The sequence below is a fragment of the Zingiber officinale genome, chromosome 5B (genome assembly GCF_018446385.1).
Source record: "Zingiber officinale cultivar Zhangliang chromosome 5B, Zo_v1.1, whole genome shotgun sequence".
In the NCBI taxonomy this organism is placed as follows: Eukaryota; Viridiplantae; Streptophyta; class Magnoliopsida; order Zingiberales; family Zingiberaceae; genus Zingiber; species Zingiber officinale.
Window position 1 is genome coordinate 136461805 of NC_055995.1, and position 19854 is coordinate 136481658.

Sequence of the window (19854 nt, forward strand, 5' to 3'; positions counted from 1 at the left end):
AGTTAGTTTCGTCAGTAATCATATAGTTTCTGTTTCCAGTCCATTTGCACTTCCAATTTGATCTGAATTATGAACAATCAGTTACTTCTTTGCTCTTGCAATAGTGAATTGACTTGTTTCTTAATTGGCCTTCTTTTTCTAGTGTTTTTGATCTTCAAATATGATTGCATAGGCACTTGTGCAAGTTCTAAATCCATTGATCAAGAAAGTGATTCTAATATTTTGACACGTTACCTTGTAATCTTGAGCTGAAAACAGCACCAGCTAATTTTCGATGTCCCACCACAAATCAAACCAAGATATTGAGTTTCACAATTATGTTTCACTAAACAAAACTGCTACTTCCACATGTTCCTATCAAAAGTATAGTCTTTGTTTAGATAGATGTTGTGCATGTAGATGTGTGGTTGTAGAAAGCTCTCCCTGTCCGGGAGAATGGGTAACATATTATGCTTCTTGTTTTTTTGCTTATAATTGTCACTCATCAATTTTTGTATCCCTGGGTTGCACATGTGACTATCTTCTTCGGTGACCACCTTGATTACAATTTTTACATGGCTAATTTCTTACCTTGGTCGACTAATGCATTTCCTGTGGATTTTTCTGCTTAATATTTATATCGTCCTTGTTTAACAAGTATCTTCATCTTTTCACATTATGTCTTTTTCCCCTTAATCAGATTGATTAATGGAATCAGCAAAGGGCTAATTGCACCTTTTCTGGTCCTCTCTAATCTGTACAATGCAACAAATTAAACTCTGTTGTTGTTTCTCTTCCATGAAATTGAAATGCTGTTCTGAACTCTGTAACTTCCTTTCTGATTTAGATTAGTGTTTGCCAAAGCAAAATCATATCTATGTTTACACTCTGAGTTTTGTGTATTATTAATAGATGGATGAACTGATATTCAACCAATTGATTCTCTTTTTGTCAAATTTGATCTTATTGACATCTCCCTCCAGATCTGCTGAAAAATGCAACTAGAACTATAATCAAACCTAATGCTTTTAATGTCGTGTGCATAATTGATAAGGTAGGAACAGTAGATGCTTGTAGTAAATAGGTCGTGATTCAACAATAGAAGAAGGAAACACAAAACTAGTACGAGTCAATGAATCTTAGTTATCTTTTCCCAGTAATTTAGCTTTTATGTTTTTCTTTGAAACAATTGAAACCAGTGGAAGTAATTGATGAGTTTGAAATATAGGTTTGCTCATGAGTGTTACACTTGACCTACCATTCCATCAAGACTCATCTCTGGTGATGTATAGCTTTCGAAGTAGTTCTCCTTGCTGAATGGATCCAACAACAACCACAGATCAATGCCTAGCAAGCCAATAGCATTAACTGCAACAGACCGATCCATAAATGTTTTTCCGCCTCACCAAATGAGATGAATGATGGTGAAAGAAGAACAAACATCACAAGTAAACTGGTCCGGGCATTTGAATTTGAATTCACCATCCACATCATTAATTCCATGCCAATTTATTTATACCACAAGTACTCTTTGAGTTACATTTTCGTAATCTCTTTGAATGGTTGGAAAGGTAGTTCAAAGTAAATGAAAGCTACATTTTGATATAACAGTACAGGTTATTCTGATTTCTTCTCTGAGAATTTTTAGTTTGGTTTGCTACTCCTTTCTAATGATTTTTTCCTCACTAGGTGGAAAAACCCGAAGGGATTTGAAACAAAGATCCTATTTTTATTTACGACAAACAGACGCTATGTTTACTTCCTGATACATATTATCAGCTACAGCCTTCTCTGAGATATGAAAAATCCATCTCTCTTGAAGAACTTTGATGAGGGTGGGAAATTTTGAAGGTGTATCATGCTCATCTCCTTGGATGAATGAATGAATGCTAAGATAGCAACAGCATCCATATCAGAGATGATTTCCCGCTCTGTTCTGCCTTCCTACTAGCCAAAACAATGTCCTTGTGAAGGAACGTGCCTCATCGACTCGAGATCCTACACTGTAGCTGGAGCTTCCTACTTCGATATCCAAATCCACCTCGCTTGAATTCTTCCCCCACGGCGAGACATTGAACACGGAAGCGGCGGTGGCAGCGGGGCTGGCATTGTCTTTGAGCTTCAACCGATTGGTCATTGCCCAATTTAATGGTAAACGGAAAGAGATCGCCCTCCTGGAAGTGTCACTTTTCTCCTTGGCCTGAAGCCAAATCTTGGAAGCTGAGAAGCTCTCTTTCAAATGTAAACCGCCACTGCTAATGGCACTAACATTGCCGTCTTGCGGTGCTATGGCTCGATCGAGTCCTCGAAACCCCTCCCTTCTTGAATGACAATCACATTCGGACATCGCGATTCGATGGCCTGACTTCTTGACATAAGGCTTCTTTGGAGGTTCAATGGGTACCCAAAGCATTGTGTAGTCTTCCATCACATACTCATAAGACCCCATTGAGAAGCACCTCCTCTGACTTGAATTACTAGCGTTAGCATTGCTGCTTGTGGCTTCTTGACCCTCTGCTTCAGTACTCTTAAATTTGCCGAGCTTGACGGCCACCGTGACAGCCACCGGTTCCTTTGCTGCAGCCTCCCCGAAGGCACTGGGCTCATCATCATCATCATCATCATCATCACCGCCCCCGTCAACTAGCACCGATTCTCTCCTGCCAGAAGCTGCCTCACTGGCTGAATCAAGAACAAGAACCATGGGGCTTCGAGGGGAGCAGCAGCCGTTGAGGAGGCTGCTCCGGCAGAGAGGGCAGGTGGAGTGGGACAAGAGCCATGTGTCTATGCACTCGAGGTGGAAGGCATGGCTGCACTTAGGGAGCAGCCTGAGCTTGTCCTCGGGCCCGAACTCGCACAGGCAAACTGCACAGTCAAAGGGATCCTTGATCCCCACGATGGCCTTGTACAGGAAGACCGGCAGCATGTCGATGAACGACTGATCCACCCCCGCGTCATGGAGGTGGAACAGCTGCCGGAGCTGGCCCTGCAAGGCCGTGACGCCGTCGGTGTGCTCCTCCGGCTCCCGGGCAATGGGTCTCATGAGGAAGCACCTCACCAGCAGGTGGAAGATGCCAGAGACAAAGAAGACGATGGCCAAGATGACGATGAAGAGAAGAAGGCTGTGGTTGATCCTGTTCTCGCTGTTGATGACGGGAGATGAATAAAGAAAAGGAGGTGGTGAAAGAACTGATTCATGCATTGCTTTAGCACTCCTGAGCAAGAAGAAGAGGGTGGAGAGAGAAGAGTAAGAGGGATTGGAAGAGGAAGAGGAATTCATTCGGAAGGTCAAATGGAGGGCAGATGAGATCCTTAATGGCAGTGGAAAACTAATGAATGGGGGGTTTGACAGCTGATGGAGACGCATAACATAAATATTGAATGGTGTTCAGTAATTTTTGGCACCTAATGGCAATAACATACGTGATTAACTACTGCTGAGGTTTGCTCATAAGTTAATGCTTCTTCTTCTTCCAAGAAATCCTTTTCATTTAAGCAGCAGGCTCGAGGGCCGCCATTAAGATCCTGCACCAAGCAGCAAGACAGAAAAATAGAATCAGTTTTGTAATTGTACCTGAACTGGCTGCCATTCAACTCCTGCCTGCACGCACAGACTTCGTCATGGATTGAGCTCCACTTCGAGGAGTTCTGACCTTCTAAACCATTTCTTTTGGAGGTCAACTAGTCCTCGTGTTTTCTGGGAGATTGGGGACTGCCTTTCTCTTCTTCCATGGGAAGTGATGAAGAGTTAATTGTTGTAGTGAGATTGGAGAATTAAGATGAAGATTTGAGCCTTGGGATTTGTTTTGCCTGCTTTGATGGGTGTTTGGAAATCACTAAATTGGAACGGTGCTTTTGAAGTCTAAGGAAAATTGTCTTTTTGTTCTATTCGGACTTTTTTTACAATAAAAATCACTACTATTCCTGTACATTTTTTCCGCACCGTGCGATTGAGTCTTCTCCTCCTTCTTCCTCCTCAAACCCAAGCAAACTCTACCGTTCCTCTTCCTACCTCCCCATCATTCCTTTCCTCCTCGAATCCTTCTCCTTCCCCTACCACCCTACATATGTCAAAGTTTTGGATTGCTAGAGAAAAGAGTCTTGAAAGAATACTATACCAACAAGATAACGACCCACACAATAATACACAGCTGTTACTTTAATGTTGGAGAGATTTGTATGAAAGTACGAGGATGGAAAAGAGATTCTATAAAAATAAAATAATCAGAAATTATTTATAAATACAGTAAAAAGATGATTCACTTTTCTCCGGAAATTATTTATGAAGCTTTTTATTGTAGTACTTCAAATTGTGCTGTAGAAATTATTTATGAACTCTTTTTTTTCAAATTGGGTTCGTAGAGTTTGTAGGTAAATATTTTTTACTTTATCTACTTCATCATCATATGTTATCTTCAATATCTTTCAAACCTTTAGTGATGTTGTTGCTAGAGCAATCAACTCAAAAGTGGCTTCCTTTACTCCTTGATAGATAATGAATAAAGTCTTTTTCTCTCTTTTCATCGTCTTAAGGGTGCGTTTGGTTCAAGTTATCATGTATAACCTTTGTTATGTAATTACCAGGTATTGAGGATACCCTCCATAGTATTGAGGGCGCCCTAGACCTGACCAAGTGGTCGTTCGCAGCGGATAAAGTTTTATCCGTGCCACCTCGCTAGAGGCGCCCTCCATACCTTTGGGAGGCACCCTCAAGCTGTAGATAAAATTTTCAGGAGCTATAAAAAGACCACTGGAGCTAGGAAATAATCAATCAACTCAAGCATTCAATTCCTAACAATAGTCTGAGCGTTCAAAGATTGTAAGAGGCTTCTCCGCTTACACGAAGAAGTTTTTCTAATGCTGTCATTGTCTTGGATTAACAACCATCTCGGCTGTAACCAAGTATTCCGAGTCTTTTCTTTCAATTTTTGTATTGTTTATTTTTATATTATTGCTGCTAACCCAAGTCCAAAGAACGAGAAAGGTCTTGATTTATTTTTTTCAAGCTATTCAACCCTCTTCTAGCCGGCCTACCCGGACCTTCAAGTCTCACATTACGCAGTTTCATTACAAAGGAGGAAAATATTATATCAAGATTTTTTCATAGAGGGAAGTCACAAGGATGACACATTATACCTCTTTTGTGCACATGCTCATAATGTCACCTTATGTGTCTTATTGTTGCAGAGCTGCATATAAGCGTTCAAGTGTAGCAGTTAACGAAAATTAATACATAACTTTTCATTTAATTTTTTTCATCTTCTTCCCTAGTATGTGACTACTATGTTATAATGAAAGTGAGTACAAATTCTGCATTTAATCAGTTTACTATCTTCATTCCAAAATATCATACAACAATCAATCTTCTCTACAGGTAAACCTAAATCCTTTACTAATTTTTTTATACTGTAGAAGCTATCAATCATTAGATAATTAGTAGGAAGCAACTCTGACGTCAATTGACAAATATTATGAAAATATCGTTATGAGAAATGATGTTTTACCTTGATATTCAATAACCTTACAGTAGCAGATATTTGAGAATGAATGAATGAAATCTCTTTCCACACTTCACTTTCACTAACCTTTAATATGTCATACAGTTGCTGAACTTAGGTATTTGTATTTCATATATATTGGAACGATCAATTGCCTTCATCGCGTCATGAATCATTGATTGCATTGCATTCTCATTATATGATGATTCCCCTAAAGTAGTTGTGCCATAAGAAGAAGCAACCGAAGTTCAAATCCAATGAGATAAATAAGACAATCAATGACAGTACCCGTTGTAGCAATTTGTAACAAATCCTTTTTTACATAGAGATATACTTTCAGTGTCCTCATCACGGAAAACTTTATTTCTACATTTGAAATGATTACACAGATAACGTAATACAGCACCATCCATACATTGTATCCTAATGAGTATAAAATTGACAACATTACGTTTCTTAGCAATTATGAATTAATACAAGAGAGGTACTACAACATGATTTCATGTATAACAGAGGTAATACAAAATTTAGCATATTATTAAACATACATTCATCAATATAAGGGAGGTACTAGACACATGATTCCATATATTAACTAAACATGTCCTGAACACAAAAAAATAAGCTGTGAGCTTGGACGGCCAAGATCGCCGTCGTTAAGGTTAAAAAAGAGAAGATCATATCTACATGGTCGCCAAAGGAGAGGACGCCAGAGAATGGAGGGTACAGTCGTCGGAGAGATTGAGAACGCAAGCACTTTGGAAGATCAGGACCGAGGCTATTCCTAAATCCCGATATTAGTGATGGACATTTATGTCCGTCGCTATATAGCGACGGATTAATATATTCCATTGCTAATTATCAACATGTATTTTTATATAATAGCGACGGAATAAATAATCTGTCGCTATAGAGAAAATTTAATCTCCGTCTCTATTTAGAAACAAATTATTTATTCCGTCGTTATTTATCAACACTAAATTTTTTAAATATTAGAGATGAAATAAATAATCCGTCACTTTATAGAGATAGAATTTAAACTTCGTCTCTATTTAGCGATGAATTATTTTATTCCATCAATAATATTTAAAATACAACATTGATAATTAGCAACAGAATAAATTATTCTCTCGTTATATAGAGACGGAATATAAATTCCGTCTCTAATATTCTGTCACTATTTAGAGGAGATTAAATTCCATCTCTATATAGCGATGGATAATACGTTTTCGTCCCTATTAATCTAGATTAAATTTACTTTTTATTATTAAGGACCCAATTAGTGATGAAAATATAATTTTTTCCCTATTTAGAGATGGAACTTTAAGTTCATCTCAAATTGAAGACGAATATTAATTCTCTCTCTAATATAGAGATAAAAATATATTTCCGTCTTTAATGTCATCGCTAAAAATTGATTTTTTTCTGTTGTGTCAATTCAAATGGGTGATTCTAATTATATGCCACATGTATAAGCCAAAGGAAAATACAATTCAAATTGACGATTCTAATTATATGCCATATGTATAAGCCAGAGGAAAATGCAACGAGTTAACTGAATTTAGACGTGAATATAGCCTATAGAAAGACAATAATAGATAGATATTTGGGTTGAATGCATAAAATTGAAACAAATAGTTTTAATTGTGCAGAGCCCAATTTGATAGTTGTAAGAGTAGACGCCAGTACAAGTAACTCATGAACATGTTTTTGGATTTAGACGCAAAATAATTGTAGAAGGAAAATACTTGGTATTGGATCCGATAACAATGCAAAAATTTGAGCTATTAAACTTACTTGGATCAAAGCCCAAGTTACATTAACTAGATTTAAATAGATTTATAATTTATAGGAAAAAAAATGCGAAAGGTCACTCATTGTATAGAATAAATTGTCCCTGTAATTTATCTATATGTATCTGTCTGGAATAGATATTATCGTCACCTTTTAATACAGAAATTTTAGTGTAAGATAAAATTATTATTGGTTTATCACATTGACCCTTTATAATAAAATTACCTTACTTTTGAAAATCTGAATCATTTGGGTCTTTGATAATTCAAATTGTTTGGATTATATTTTCGAGTGGCACCCTTACGACTTCCCTATGAAAAAATTAATTTAATTTAATATTATATTTATCTTAGTAAAAAAAACTAAGACAAATATATTTTTTAATATTGCTGACCTAAAATATTTATAGAAGCTTCTTTGATCATACTTTTGTCAATTCTAAAATGTGGGACTAAAGTGAACTATATTTTTTTTATATAAAACAACCAGAGAAAATTAATGATGAGAAAAATTCATAATAATATGCCGCAGCTGAGTCTCGAACTCTAGATCACTGATTGTTTCGCTTGTGGAATTACTAATAAACCTTGGAATTATTTTTAGTGTGAATAGAAAAAAGGATATTAACGTAAATTCATTTTAGGCTTCACCAAAGTTAATAAAAAGGGAAGATTTTTAATAAAATAGTAAGATAAAGTATGAAAATTCTTTTATGTAAAACTTGTAAACACAAATGGCTAAAAACCAATATATTTATACTATTTTTAATTAAATAAATAAAGTTAAATTTTGTAAATAAAATATTTAAAATACTAATTAATTTTACAATGAATAATAAATTTTTATAATATTATTAATATACATTTCAATTACTATTTTAAATAATTTTTATTGATCTATTCAACTTCGATTAAAGAAACTCTGGGTAATAAAATTCCTATCATACGACATAGAGATAATATATTTGGGTAGGAATTTATTCGATTAATTTGATACTACCTGTAGAGACAGTGCCCCTCCATCTCTCTCCTCTCCATCACCTTCTCTCTCTCATTCATGTAAGAGAGAGAGGTGATCTCACTGCTTGTACAAGCAGTTCGGATCCTCTGGATCAAATAGCCCTGGACCATCCCTGGACCACAAAACCCATATAAAACGTGTATCACGTGCAAGGCACGTGCACGCCCGAAACTCAACTCACGCGAAACGCAAGCAGAGGCAGCGTTTCTCGCGAGCCCTAGCCTCCATCCTCCCCAACTCTGCCGAAACGAAGAGTTGCAAAACAGGAGGAGCCCTAACCTCACGCCCAAACGACGAGAGGCAGCGAGCTCTAGCCTCAAGCCGGGGACGGAAGCCGACGACGAAAAACCCTCACGCGAAACGAAAGTTGTGCCCTAGCCGCAAGCCATCGTCCCCGCATCTGCGATCCGCCGGCGCCATCTTGCACTTCTTCCTTTCCTCTCGCCATCATCCGTCGGCGCCATCTTCCACTTCTTCCTTTCCTCTCGCCATCATCCGCCGGCTTAGTGACATTGTCAGTCTTCTTTTTCTTTAGCATCTGACAATGATCTCCATTAAAATGCATGTCATCGTTATGTCATTGATTATATTATTGTCAAATTGCTTTGAGGGCCACTGGGCCAGCCAACAATTCTTGCAATAGAGGCCTTTTTACAGAATAAAATCCATCTGTAACTTTCTGCAAGTAATAGCAGTCTTATAACTATGGATTTTACAAAGTTCTGACAGTTTGTGCGAAAGCTTGTTTTCTATTTTACTGGCTTTGCTTGAATTCCTTCCTATTTAATTGTTTGAGTTCCAGATTTACAATTTTAGTTGAATGTTGCAGAAAATAGAAAATATGTGACTATTTTTTTTTTGGCCCTAAATAGAATTTATTAACAGGATTTAAAGTAATTATTATGGAGGGTGAATCTACAAGTTGTCGTCATTTGAATTTTGAAGGAAATGAGGATATGTGGGAAGTTGACTTTGATGATATTGATGAAGGTAATAAAAATCATATTGGGAATGTATTGAGCTTCAGTATATCAAATTTTCCTTTTTACCCATCTTGCTTTGTTTGTTTGCTTGTATAGGCTTGAACATTGAAACCGATTTGGATATACCACAAATGAGATTGGAATTTGAGACAGAAGAAGATGCATATCAATTTTATTTGGCATATGCTAAAAAGGTTGGATTCGGTGTAAGGAGAGGTAGAATCCACAAGGATGAATCGGGTAAATTACTTGATAGGGTCTTTTATTGTTGTGCCCAAGGTAAAAGAGGAAAAGACAAACGGGATCTTTATGTCAAAGCAAGTCATGATAAAACAAGGTTTGGTTGTGAGGCTAAAATGAAGATTTGTAATCGGAAAAAAGCAAGTTTACTGTGGTACAGTTTGTTAAAGAGCATAATCATTATCTCTCAAGTCCAAACAAAACACACCTCTACAGAAGTCATAGGAATATATCTTCTTCTGCAGTGATACAGATTGAGATGGCAAGTGATGTGGGAATCCCTCCAAAAGCATCTCATAATCTTATGGTGAGGCAAGTAGGTGGGAGGGATAATTTAGGATTTATTCCTCAAGATTATAAAAACTACTTACGATCCAAAAGAACAATAAATATGAGAGTTGGGGATACAGGGGTGTATTGGAATATCTGCAGAGAATGCAATTCGACGATCCAAATTTTTTTTATGCTATCCAAGTTGATGAAGATGATTTGATTACTAATATTTTTTGGTCTGATGCTAAGATGAGAGCTGATTATGCTAATTTTGGAGATGTTGTTTGCTTTGACACAACCTACAGAAAGAACAATGAAGGTCGGCCAATTACATTGTTTGTAGGTGTTAATCATCATAAACAATCCATACTTTTTGGTGCCGCTTTATTATATGATGAAACCAGTTTGACTTTTGAGTGATTATTTGATACATTAATTAGAGCTATGGGTGAGAAAAAACCAACTACTATTCTTACAGATCAAGATGCAGCAATGACAAATGCGTTAGCTTCCAGATGGCCTGAAACACATCATCGTTTGTGCATTTGGCATATTTATCAAAATGCTGTCATACATTTAAATGGAGTTTTTTTCTATGTTTAGAGACTTTGCTGAAGATTTTGCCTCATGTATATATGATTTTGATGAAGAGGAAGATTTTATTTCAGCATGGAACATGATGTTAGCCAAGTATGCACTTGAAGACAATGATTGGTTGAGGTGCATGTACAACATCAAGGAAAAATGAGCTTTAGTATATGGACGACAAATATTTTGTGCATATATGACTACAACCCAAAGAAGTGAGAGCATGAATAATATTATGAAAAAATATGTCACTTATAAACACAAGTTTTTAGACTTTTTCAGTCACTTCCAAAGGCTTCTTGATGATCGTCGATATGAGGAATTAAAAGCTGATTTCAAATCAAATACAATTGTTCCCTATTTAATGTTTCCAATTGAGATTTTAAAGCATGCTAGTGAAATTTATACTCCTGAGGTATACAAGTGTTTTCAACAGGAGTGGTGCTTATCTCATGATTCTAATCTTGAAATTTGTGAGGATGTTGATACATTTACAAAATATAAAGTTACTCCTCACAAAAAGAAAAACCATCATATAGTTACACTTGATAAGAAGTATGAAAAAATTGAGTGTAGCCGTAGAAAATTTGAATTTGCTGGAATTTTGTGTTCTCATATTCTGAAAATATTTACGTGGAAAAATATCATGAAGATCCCAAGTGATTATGTATTGAAAAGGTTGACAAGAAAAGCAAAAATTGAATATTTTGGAGTTAATGATTCAATGGCCAACAATGCTAGTTTGGATCCAAAAGTACTTCAAAACATGCGTTACAAAGAGTTATGTGGGTTGAATGTTCAATTGATTACCAAGGCAGCAGAAAGGAATGACACCTACATGTTTGTTAAAGATGCTATGTTGAGCTTGTGTAAGATAGTGGATGATAAATTACAAGTTAATGAATCAAATGTCCAACAATTAAATGTGAGCCAAGCATCCAGGGAATTTGATTATGGTGAAGGGAACTCTACTGGAGTGAAAGGGATTAAAATGAAGAAAAAAACGGTGTCAGGTAAGAGGTTGAAAGGTGGGTTAGAGAAGCTTTCAAGGAAAAGAAAAGCAGCGAGGAAAACAAACCAAGCTTCAACAATTGTAATGGTTTCTATTCCATAACTTCGCAAATTTTATTTATTTGGTATTATTTGTTGTAATTAAAATCATTCTATTTTTTTATAACACAGGGTGTAGATCAAAGTATTTCCACCGTGGCCAGTGTACAATGTGACCAGATCATTCATCAAGTTGGTATTTGTTTTACTTATGTTAATCTAAGATAATTTATGTTATAACTATCTAAGATTATATTTTATTTTTTTGTTTTAGCCTATAAATTCTGTGCCAACAATTGGTAGCTCTGTTGGTAGTTTCAATATGGCTGAGACTCAATTTCCACCATTATTGGCATTACAACTTTCTCAGGTATATATACATCTTAGTTATCACAAGTTTCTTTAAGTCTGATTGAAATTTATAATATCTGTCTGAATCTTGTTGTTTCAATCTGTATGAATTTTCTAAGCAAATTTGACCTACATTGTACTTTTGCTTTTCTCAACAAATTATACTTATTAACTGAACTTCTATCTCATAATTTTACAATTCGTTCTTTCAAAATTTGTCCAGGATTTTTTTTTTCTGGCAATGCTTCAAATCCTTTTTCACACTGCAGACTGTCAATTTAAAATTTGTGATGTATAAGTTCTCAATTTTTTTTTTTTTGTAGAATTGAATGACGTTGCTGCCGATGCTTTGGCCTTGTATAAAGTTAAATGCTGCAATTTATTCAACATTTTGTTCTCCTTGTGATGTTGTATGGACCTGCATTTCTATTGATAAGCACTGTTGTATGGACCTGCAATTTATTCAATTGTTTCGACTTCCTTTATCGGTGATTTGGTTATGTCATAATCACTTGTAATTCTTGCTGATGTGTGCAGTTTACAATTGTTTTGGCTTCCTTTATTGTTTCGGCTTTCTAATAGTTTACAATTGTTTACTGTTATAGGTGCAATTCCCATTTGTGCAATTTGCTAGACCACCTCGTGCGGACTCCTCCCCTTAGACATTAACGATCTCGTATGTGTCTATGTCTATTTATATGTGCACCTGAAATACTAGTTAATCTATTAATATGATTTCCTTTCTTGACAGATTCCAAATACTTTAGGTTCCAACTAATCTATTGTTTAGTTGCTTTGTGAACAGGGAGTTTGGTTCATCAAGAAATTTGAGAAATAAATCTCTGTTTGAACTGAGAACATCCAGCGCATCTGTATGAGACTGAGAAGGACCTGCCTTGTTAATTAATATATCTTGTTGAGGGCAATCTGTATGTGCTGCAAAATAAGCTTGATTAAGGCCTTCTTGGGACTTATTTTGGCTATCTTCTGGGCACGGCTGAGGTTTTAGCTCATCATCAAGACCCATCAATCGAGCAACAACACTGAGTGGTTTCGGCTAAGACTTTATGTCTGTTGACATCTCTTGAGCTATCAACATCTTCATTGGTGTTCCAGACATCTTGCTTGAAAAATTCTGGTCATGAGGACCGGTTGAGGTGCTCATGCTTGTTACTATAGGTCCCCTTTTTGGCAATGGAGATGTTTTTACTATTTGTTTGAACACAAGGTCAATGTTACCTGATGTTAAGATGCTATATTAGCTTGGCCTGAAGTTCAACCCAGCTGATGTTAAAGATGTTAAAGATGCACATTATTGATTCTCTATTATGCTATATAATTTGGACTAGCACAGAACTAATGGACTGCTCGATATTTTGAATGAGTTTTGTTGTTGTGTGAATAGTTTTCATCCCTTCAGCCTCTTGCTCCAAGCCTTGTTCACTAATGACCAACACAGAACTAATGGACTGCAAAAAAAATTGATGAGTTTCTGCATTGAAATGTTCATTGAGTCTGCAATACAAAGTCATCCTGTTGTAATTAGAAAGCAACCTCTAAGCAATTGTATTGGTTTTCACCATGTCTATAACAGGAAAAAAAAACACAGAGAAATCCTGAAAAACTAACTACCTTCTTTAATTCTATTGTGCAAAACCAACCAATGAAAATCTATCTCTGACTTTCTTTGGCTCAAAGTCCTCCATTTTCTATTGCTTGGGTCGTTAGAATTTGTTCCAGTCAACTCATAGTTTATCAGTGGTTCAGTCCGCAAGCTCGCGACTATGCCACAGTGAACTTTATGCCTCCGTTTTCACAAATTAACATCCTCATGAATTTTGTGTCTTATTTGACTCGCGTAATTAATCAGATCCACCAGGCTTCAAAAGTGCTCGACTGATCTTGCACTCAGGACCATAACAACTTGGTATCAGAGTCGATCATAGGTGACACGAATCCTATCACATCCAAACTTGATGTCTTCATGGAAAGATTGATCTCGCAACAGCTAGTTTTCATAGAGCAGATAACCTTCCACCAACGAGGATTAGAGGAGCCAATGGTTGAGTCATCTCATACTGTTCAAGAGACAAGACGACAGTCAGTGCCCACCGCAAACAACCCTACTAGCATGGAGTGTGTCCCTTCCAAAGCCTCGGAGGTCAGACTTAAACCATCAATTAGTGGCACCCTGGTTCCGCGGTACTCGAAGACGGAGTTCTCCACCTATTCTAGAAAAGGGGATCACCGGGCTGGATTAAAATGTACGAAAATTTCTTTGCCAACCAAAGGACCACAGAAACCGACAAGGTTGACCTTTCTACCTTCCACTTGGTAGGGGAGGCCCAACTTTGATTTGATGAGATGGAACAAGAAGAGTCAGATATGACTTGGAAGCAATTCAAAAACCATTGTCATATTTTTTTAGTCCCACCTCGCCCAGACCTCGGACCTCTGACCACAACAACAGGTTAACCTGTTCTGCAGCACTAGTCGAAGAACTCCGTATCAACAACGAACTGCAAAAGCCTGAGAACCAACACTACAAAAAAATTGCCTTTTGCGACAAATTTGGCGAAGAAATTTTAAAAAAATTTGTCGCAATTTTTTTTGCGACGAAATTGGCGACGAATATTTTTCATCGCAGAAACCTCGTCCCTAAATATTTGCGACAAAAAAAAAATTTATTGCAAAATCAGCGACGAAAATAAAATTCGTCACAATATTCTTCAGAAATTATTTACGATGAAAATAAAATTCGTCGCCGATTTTACAACGAATTAGTATTTTCATTGCTGATATTTGCGGGAAAAAAATAATTCGTCGCAAAATTTGCGACAAATTATATTTTCGTCGCAGAGTTAGTTGGAAGATCATAAACCTTAGCCAATTCAATTTGCAACGAATTTTGAATTTTGCAACGATTTCAAGTTCGTCACAGAATTCGTCGCAGAATTTGCAACAAATTATCAGATTTGTCGTAGTTTTTGACGACGAATTTAGAAATTCGTAACAGATTCTGCGAATTTGAAATTTCGTCGCGAAATCTAAGCCATGTATATTTTGCGAAGTATTTTTTTTGTCACAGAATCTGCGACTAATATGCAAATTCGTCGAAGAATCTTCAACGAATCTAAAAATTTGTCGCAGATTCTGCGACAAAAAAACTTCACAAAACAACTACATGACTTAGATTCTGCAACGAATTCTCAAAATCATCGCAGAATTTGTGACAAATTCCCAAATTCGTCGCAAAAATCTATGACAAATCTGATAATTTGTTGCAAATTCTATGACGAACTAATAATTTGTCGCACATTCTGCGACGAATATGAAAATTCATCGCAGAATCTAGTACTATTTTTTTGATATATTACGATAGACTTGCAATGAAAATATTTTCGTCACAAAATTTGTCGCAAAACATAACAAACCCCATCCAAGATTTTATTATTTCTATATTTAACCTGATTAATACACAAATATGCATCTAATAAATACACATCCTATCTAACACATCATATCTAACAATAAAACTATACATAAATCAAATCACATCAAATCCAAATATCACAAAATATCCATAAAATTCAAGCATTCCATACATTAAAATGTAAACATCATCTAATATCCTTACAATCCAAACATATGATACATGAAAATACAAACATGATCTAATACCCTTACAAGCCAAACATTTAATACATCAAAATACAAACATCACAAAAGATCTAAAATCTATACAATCCAAACATCATAAGAAGTTCTAAACCATCCATATTTCAAAAAAATTCCAAACATGACTAAATCTTCTCCATCTTCTTTCTGCATAATATAAACAATATCAATGATTACAATAAAGAAATTACTATATATGAAAAAATAATAATTTTTACTTACTTCAACATTGATTTTCATTGTGTCTTACCAATCCTATTTTAAAAAAATTAGTAATATTAACAAAAAAAAAGGAAATATTTACAATAGAATAACTAATATTCAAAAATACTAATTATGAGAAATAAAATTCATACAAGAAGATCCATCGCCACCATCGTCGCCATCATCGCCAATATCACCAAAATTAGGAGCGGAACTTAACTGAAGATGTTTCATAATTAAATTTTGTTGTTGACGTAGAGCTCTCATTTCTTCCTGACTAGCTCTCATTTCTGCATCTCTAACTCTTCTTTCTTCATCTCTTTCTAATATTATGCCCTTTAAATGTGAAACTTCTTCAGTCAAGGAATTGATCTGAGTCGTAACTGTTGTTGGGGTGGAAAAGAATTTACGAGAAACTCTATGATTTTTGCTTAAAGAACTCATTCCCAATATCCTTCCCCCTTTCTGCCCTTCACTAGCCTTCAACCATAAATCCAAATTATTACTGACAGATGACTCAGTTTCCTCACTAGCACATGAATTTCTATGTGCTATCTTGAGCTCATCGTATTTGTCCTGTATTATAATTATAAAATTAAAATAAATTTATTGTAACAATAATTTAGAAACACATAACTCATATAAATTTAGAAACACATGAACTTCTATGTGCTAGCCTAGGCGTTGGTCTAGCCCATAACTAACGCCTAGCAAATTTTGGAACCTTGGAAAATGATTAAAATTTCACTTTTCGCATATTTAAATAAAAATAATAACTCATATAAGTTCATTAATAAAATTTAACCAAATCAATTTTTAGTTATTGAACTAAAAAAACTATAACTGGTCTCATAAAAAATTGAATTTGTGAGTTTATTTATATTCATACTATCCTCCCACCAACTTACGCTTCTTAGTAATAGCCTAAAATAGCGAAGCAGAAAGAGATCATCATAAAGAAAATCATTGAGAAAAAATGATGCAATGTATTTGTTTCACTATGGGAATATTATGGGAAAAAAATAATTAAGCCTAATTTTTTTTTAATATGCTCAATTTAGAATTGGTGATCTAAAAATAAAGTTTAATGCAAATTTTGATATTAAAAACACCGCCAATACAACGTAATTAAAATATAACAAAGATTTATTTTTAACTTACCCAGCAAAATCTTTCCAATTCCTCCCATGCCAAATGTAAAAAGACCGGAATGTTTTTTCTTCATCTGAGTAAGACAAATCATGCACGACTTATCCTCATTCCTTCGGCCAAGCTCGATCATCTCACTCCACGATAAAGTTTGCTACCTGCAAAAATCAACCTTCAACTTCAGTCTCCAACAGCAGTATCGAAGATTTAAAAAAAAAGTACTGCAAATTTACAGAACGAATACCACCAAAAATAAAAAATTGCTGCTGTTGGCTGGGAAAAAGATTTTGAGCCAACCCCAGGGAGCCGGTGCAAGAAAACTAAGCCTTCATGAATTGTAGATATTACTGTAATAAAACAGGATCCAAATGTGCCACGAAAGAACGAGAGAGAAAAAAAAAATCTAGAAGCCAAGAAAGTTGAATAAACGGCAGTGATAATGAGAGGAGAGACGTTGGGGAAATAGAAAAGACGCAGATCGATAGAGGAAGAGAGATCGGTGTTAGAGGCGCTGCGACCTGACTCCGGGGTGGACGAAGGAGATGACCCAGGAGTTGGCAGAAGACGTTGATTCAGAATCCCAGTTGGCGCAGATCTGCGGTGAGGTGTACGCTACGGAAGGCCGATTCCTACGGCGTCGCACGTTGTAGTTTCCGGAAGAGGACAAGGGATGGGGAGCAATTTGCAGGGCGAAAGAAAAGACCGACGGTTTCTTTTTGGATCCTCGCTCAGATTTATGTCGATGGAAGAGCAGGGATGAGATGAATAGGGGCGATCGGAATGGGAAATAGGGTTTGGAGTAAGGTGGCGGCGCAGTTGTGTGTGAGTGGGTGTGAGACGACTCAAATAGCGAATCCGCTGTTGGATCCTAAAAAAAAAAAAAAAAAAAAAAATCCGCTACTTAGCGGTCCTCCTAGTATGCTGCCCCATGGATATGGACCGCAATTGGATCCTAACAAATTACGGGTCGATGGATATAGATTAGAACCAACAGAATCGATAATACTCCCACTTCACATTGTTCTTTTCGCATCGTTCTGGGGGTGTCAATTCGGGTGGGTCGGGTCGGGTTGGGTCGGATCGAGTTTTTTTTTTTTTTTTTTAACCCAACCCGAACCCGACCCGAACCCGAGTTCAACCCAAAACACCTCAACCCGAACTCGAACCCGACCAACCCGATCAACCCGAACCCGACCCATATAACCTGAAAATCCGATTCAAAATGACTTTTTTGAGTTATTTTCCCTATAATTCTTCACTTTTATTTCAATATTCCATCATTATCATACAAACATTTTATTATACATAAAAACATCTAAATTTTTAAAATAAAATTTGATTTAATCCCAAAAAAACCCACAAAACCCTATATTTAAGCCAACCCGGGTCAACCCGAACCCAACCCGACCCAACCCGAAATTTTTTTACTCTCCAACCCTCCAACCCGAACCCGACCCGAACCCGAAAATGCCCAACCCAAATCCGATTTTTTTCGGATCGACTCGGATTGAGTCATCGGGTCGGATTCATTTTTGACACCCCTAATCGTTCACGAGTTCTCCAAATCCTATTGCTGTCGCCATCGCCGTTTCCTAACAAATAGAGGGAGATTGACCAATCACCTCTTTCACTTCCTAAGTTCTAACGTTGCAAATTCTGCAACATTCAATATCTCTCATTTGTTTAAATTAATCCATAAAAATTATATGGTCATAAAGATCCTGTAAATTATATAGATTATAAGATCAAATAAAAATATTTAATCTATACTTTAGAATAAATAGTTCGTACAATAATAAATACATAAAATAATTATTACTAAAATAATTTTACATGTTACATAGCTGTTATATAAAACGAATAAGAGACATCAATAATTTGCTTTTATCTAAAATTAAATCATTTACATCATTATAAAACATCTCTAATCACTGAAAAGGACTATTATATCGAGAGCATATTCAACATTTCTAATTTAATACAATTATTCATAATTATATTTTATGTACTGAACAAAAATATAACTGGTATTAGTGAATAAATGTTAAAGATATAAATCAATGTTAATTTTTCTTTTTAGCTAGAATCTATTCACTCTAATCAGTCGCTTTCCTAGTTATGTTCCATAAATCGAATAACTCATAGCCAATAGGAAGCATGCTACAGTAACAACCACTTATCAAAACATTAAGTAGATGGCTAAATAGTCACTTAAGATAAGATTGAGATTAACTTATAATCTCAAGGATCTCACATAGTAGAGAAGTAGAGATTCATTCTCTTACTACCCTTCTTGTCGTCATAGCACATGTGGTATAAATCATATTACGATATTATTCTCTTTACTAAAAAGAGTACATATTTTTTTTCAAAATTTAACATTGTACAGATTTCGATCTAGACATACTTATGTCAATCCTAAATTCAACATATGCATTCCAATTTGGCCTTAAGCAGATTCAGTAAATGGTGTGTTCATTTACTTCAATCATTACATAAATGTTCTCATCTTGACACAATTATCAAAGTGATCTTAACTTATGAGTATGTCTCTATTCACAACTACATAAGTTGTCTCATAAGTAATAATGGTCTTATCTCTATTTATATTTAACAAATAGAGATAATTGTCCATCTGAGTGGATTAATCTCAACTTACCAACATTCTTATTGAGACTTTATTTAATTGTAACAAAGACAAATACATTAAATAGATCATTATACTTTCATATATCTAATTGTCTTTACAATATATTACATTTTTTGAAGTCCCAAATATTTCACATATCCTTGAAATAACTCTTTGGTCAATGACTTAGTAAAAGGATCTACAAGCATATTACGTATAGGGATGTACTTAAAAACTATCTTTTTCTTATCAACAATACCCCTTACAAAATTATATTAATTTCTATATACTTGTATTTACTATGATATTTGGGATATTTGAAAAAAGCTATAGTAACTTGACTATCACACTACACTGTAACAGGACTTCCACCATTCTTAGCAATCTTCAGATGCTTCAGGAACTTCTTAACCAGACA

General features: G+C 35.6%; 2 protein-coding genes and 1 long non-coding RNA gene across 7 annotated transcripts; 1 reads left to right on the forward strand and 2 right to left on the reverse strand.

Moving 5' to 3' along the window:
- Nucleotides 1–1496: 1496 nt before the first annotated feature.
- LOC121987105 (RING-H2 finger protein ATL13-like) lies at nucleotides 1497–8856 on the reverse strand. Its single transcript, XM_042541006.1, has 4 exons — nucleotides 8641–8856; nucleotides 3554–3580; nucleotides 3403–3504; nucleotides 1497–3331 (listed from the first exon to the last, which is right to left on the reverse strand). The coding sequence occupies exons 1-4, from the start codon at nucleotides 8854–8856 to the stop codon at nucleotides 1892–1894; spliced, it is 1785 nt and encodes a 594-aa protein (XP_042396940.1). The 3' UTR covers nucleotides 1497–1891.
- A 391-nt stretch (nucleotides 8857–9247) lies between these two features.
- On the forward strand, nucleotides 9248–12438 carry LOC121987106 (protein FAR1-RELATED SEQUENCE 7-like). Its single transcript, XM_042541008.1, has 10 exons — nucleotides 9248–9281; nucleotides 9371–9514; nucleotides 9760–9830; nucleotides 10037–10122; nucleotides 10228–10290; nucleotides 10391–10507; nucleotides 10658–11468; nucleotides 11558–11617; nucleotides 11700–11795; nucleotides 12382–12438. Exons 1-10 carry the CDS (start codon nucleotides 9248–9250, stop codon nucleotides 12436–12438), a joined length of 1539 nt encoding a protein of 512 aa, XP_042396942.1.
- A 2895-nt stretch (nucleotides 12439–15333) lies between these two features.
- Nucleotides 15334–17639, reverse strand: LOC121986237. Of its 5 annotated transcripts, none has more exons than XR_006113363.1 (4): nucleotides 17326–17639; nucleotides 16820–16965; nucleotides 15677–16234; nucleotides 15334–15601 (listed from the first exon to the last, which is right to left on the reverse strand). It is a non-coding gene; the product is annotated as an uncharacterized LOC121986237 (long non-coding RNA). The 5 variants fall into 5 exon arrangements; XR_006113362.1 differs by having other exon boundaries at nucleotides 17052–17639; XR_006113364.1 differs by having other exon boundaries at nucleotides 15677–15709; nucleotides 15811–16234; nucleotides 16820–17639.
- Nucleotides 17640–19854: the final 2215 nt, after the last annotated feature.

What these genes read in the sequence shown, in the direction of transcription:
- LOC121987105 (XM_042541006.1), bottom strand. Translation starts at nt 8,856, where the DNA reads ATGCATTTTAATGGAGATCATTGTCAGATGCTAAAGAAAAAGAAGACT. An exon ending in TTGAATGGCAGCCAGTTCAG is followed by an intron (nt 3,505 to 3,553) that starts GTACAATTACAA and finishes TGCTTGGTGCAG; the next exon opens with GATCTTAATGGCGGCCCTCG. An exon ending in CCTCAGCAGTAGTTAATCAC is followed by an intron (nt 3,332 to 3,402) that starts GTATGTTATTGC and finishes CGTCTCCATCAG; the next exon opens with CTGTCAAACCCCCCATTCAT.
- LOC121987106 (XM_042541008.1), top strand. Translation starts at nt 9,248, where the DNA reads ATGTGGGAAGTTGACTTTGATGATATTGATGAAG. An exon ending in CTTTGATGATATTGATGAAG is followed by an intron (nt 9,282 to 9,370) that starts GTAATAAAAATC and finishes TTGCTTGTATAG; the next exon opens with GCTTGAACATTGAAACCGAT. An exon ending in ATAATCTTATGGTGAGGCAA is followed by an intron (nt 9,831 to 10,036) that starts GTAGGTGGGAGG and finishes TCTGATGCTAAG; the next exon opens with ATGAGAGCTGATTATGCTAA.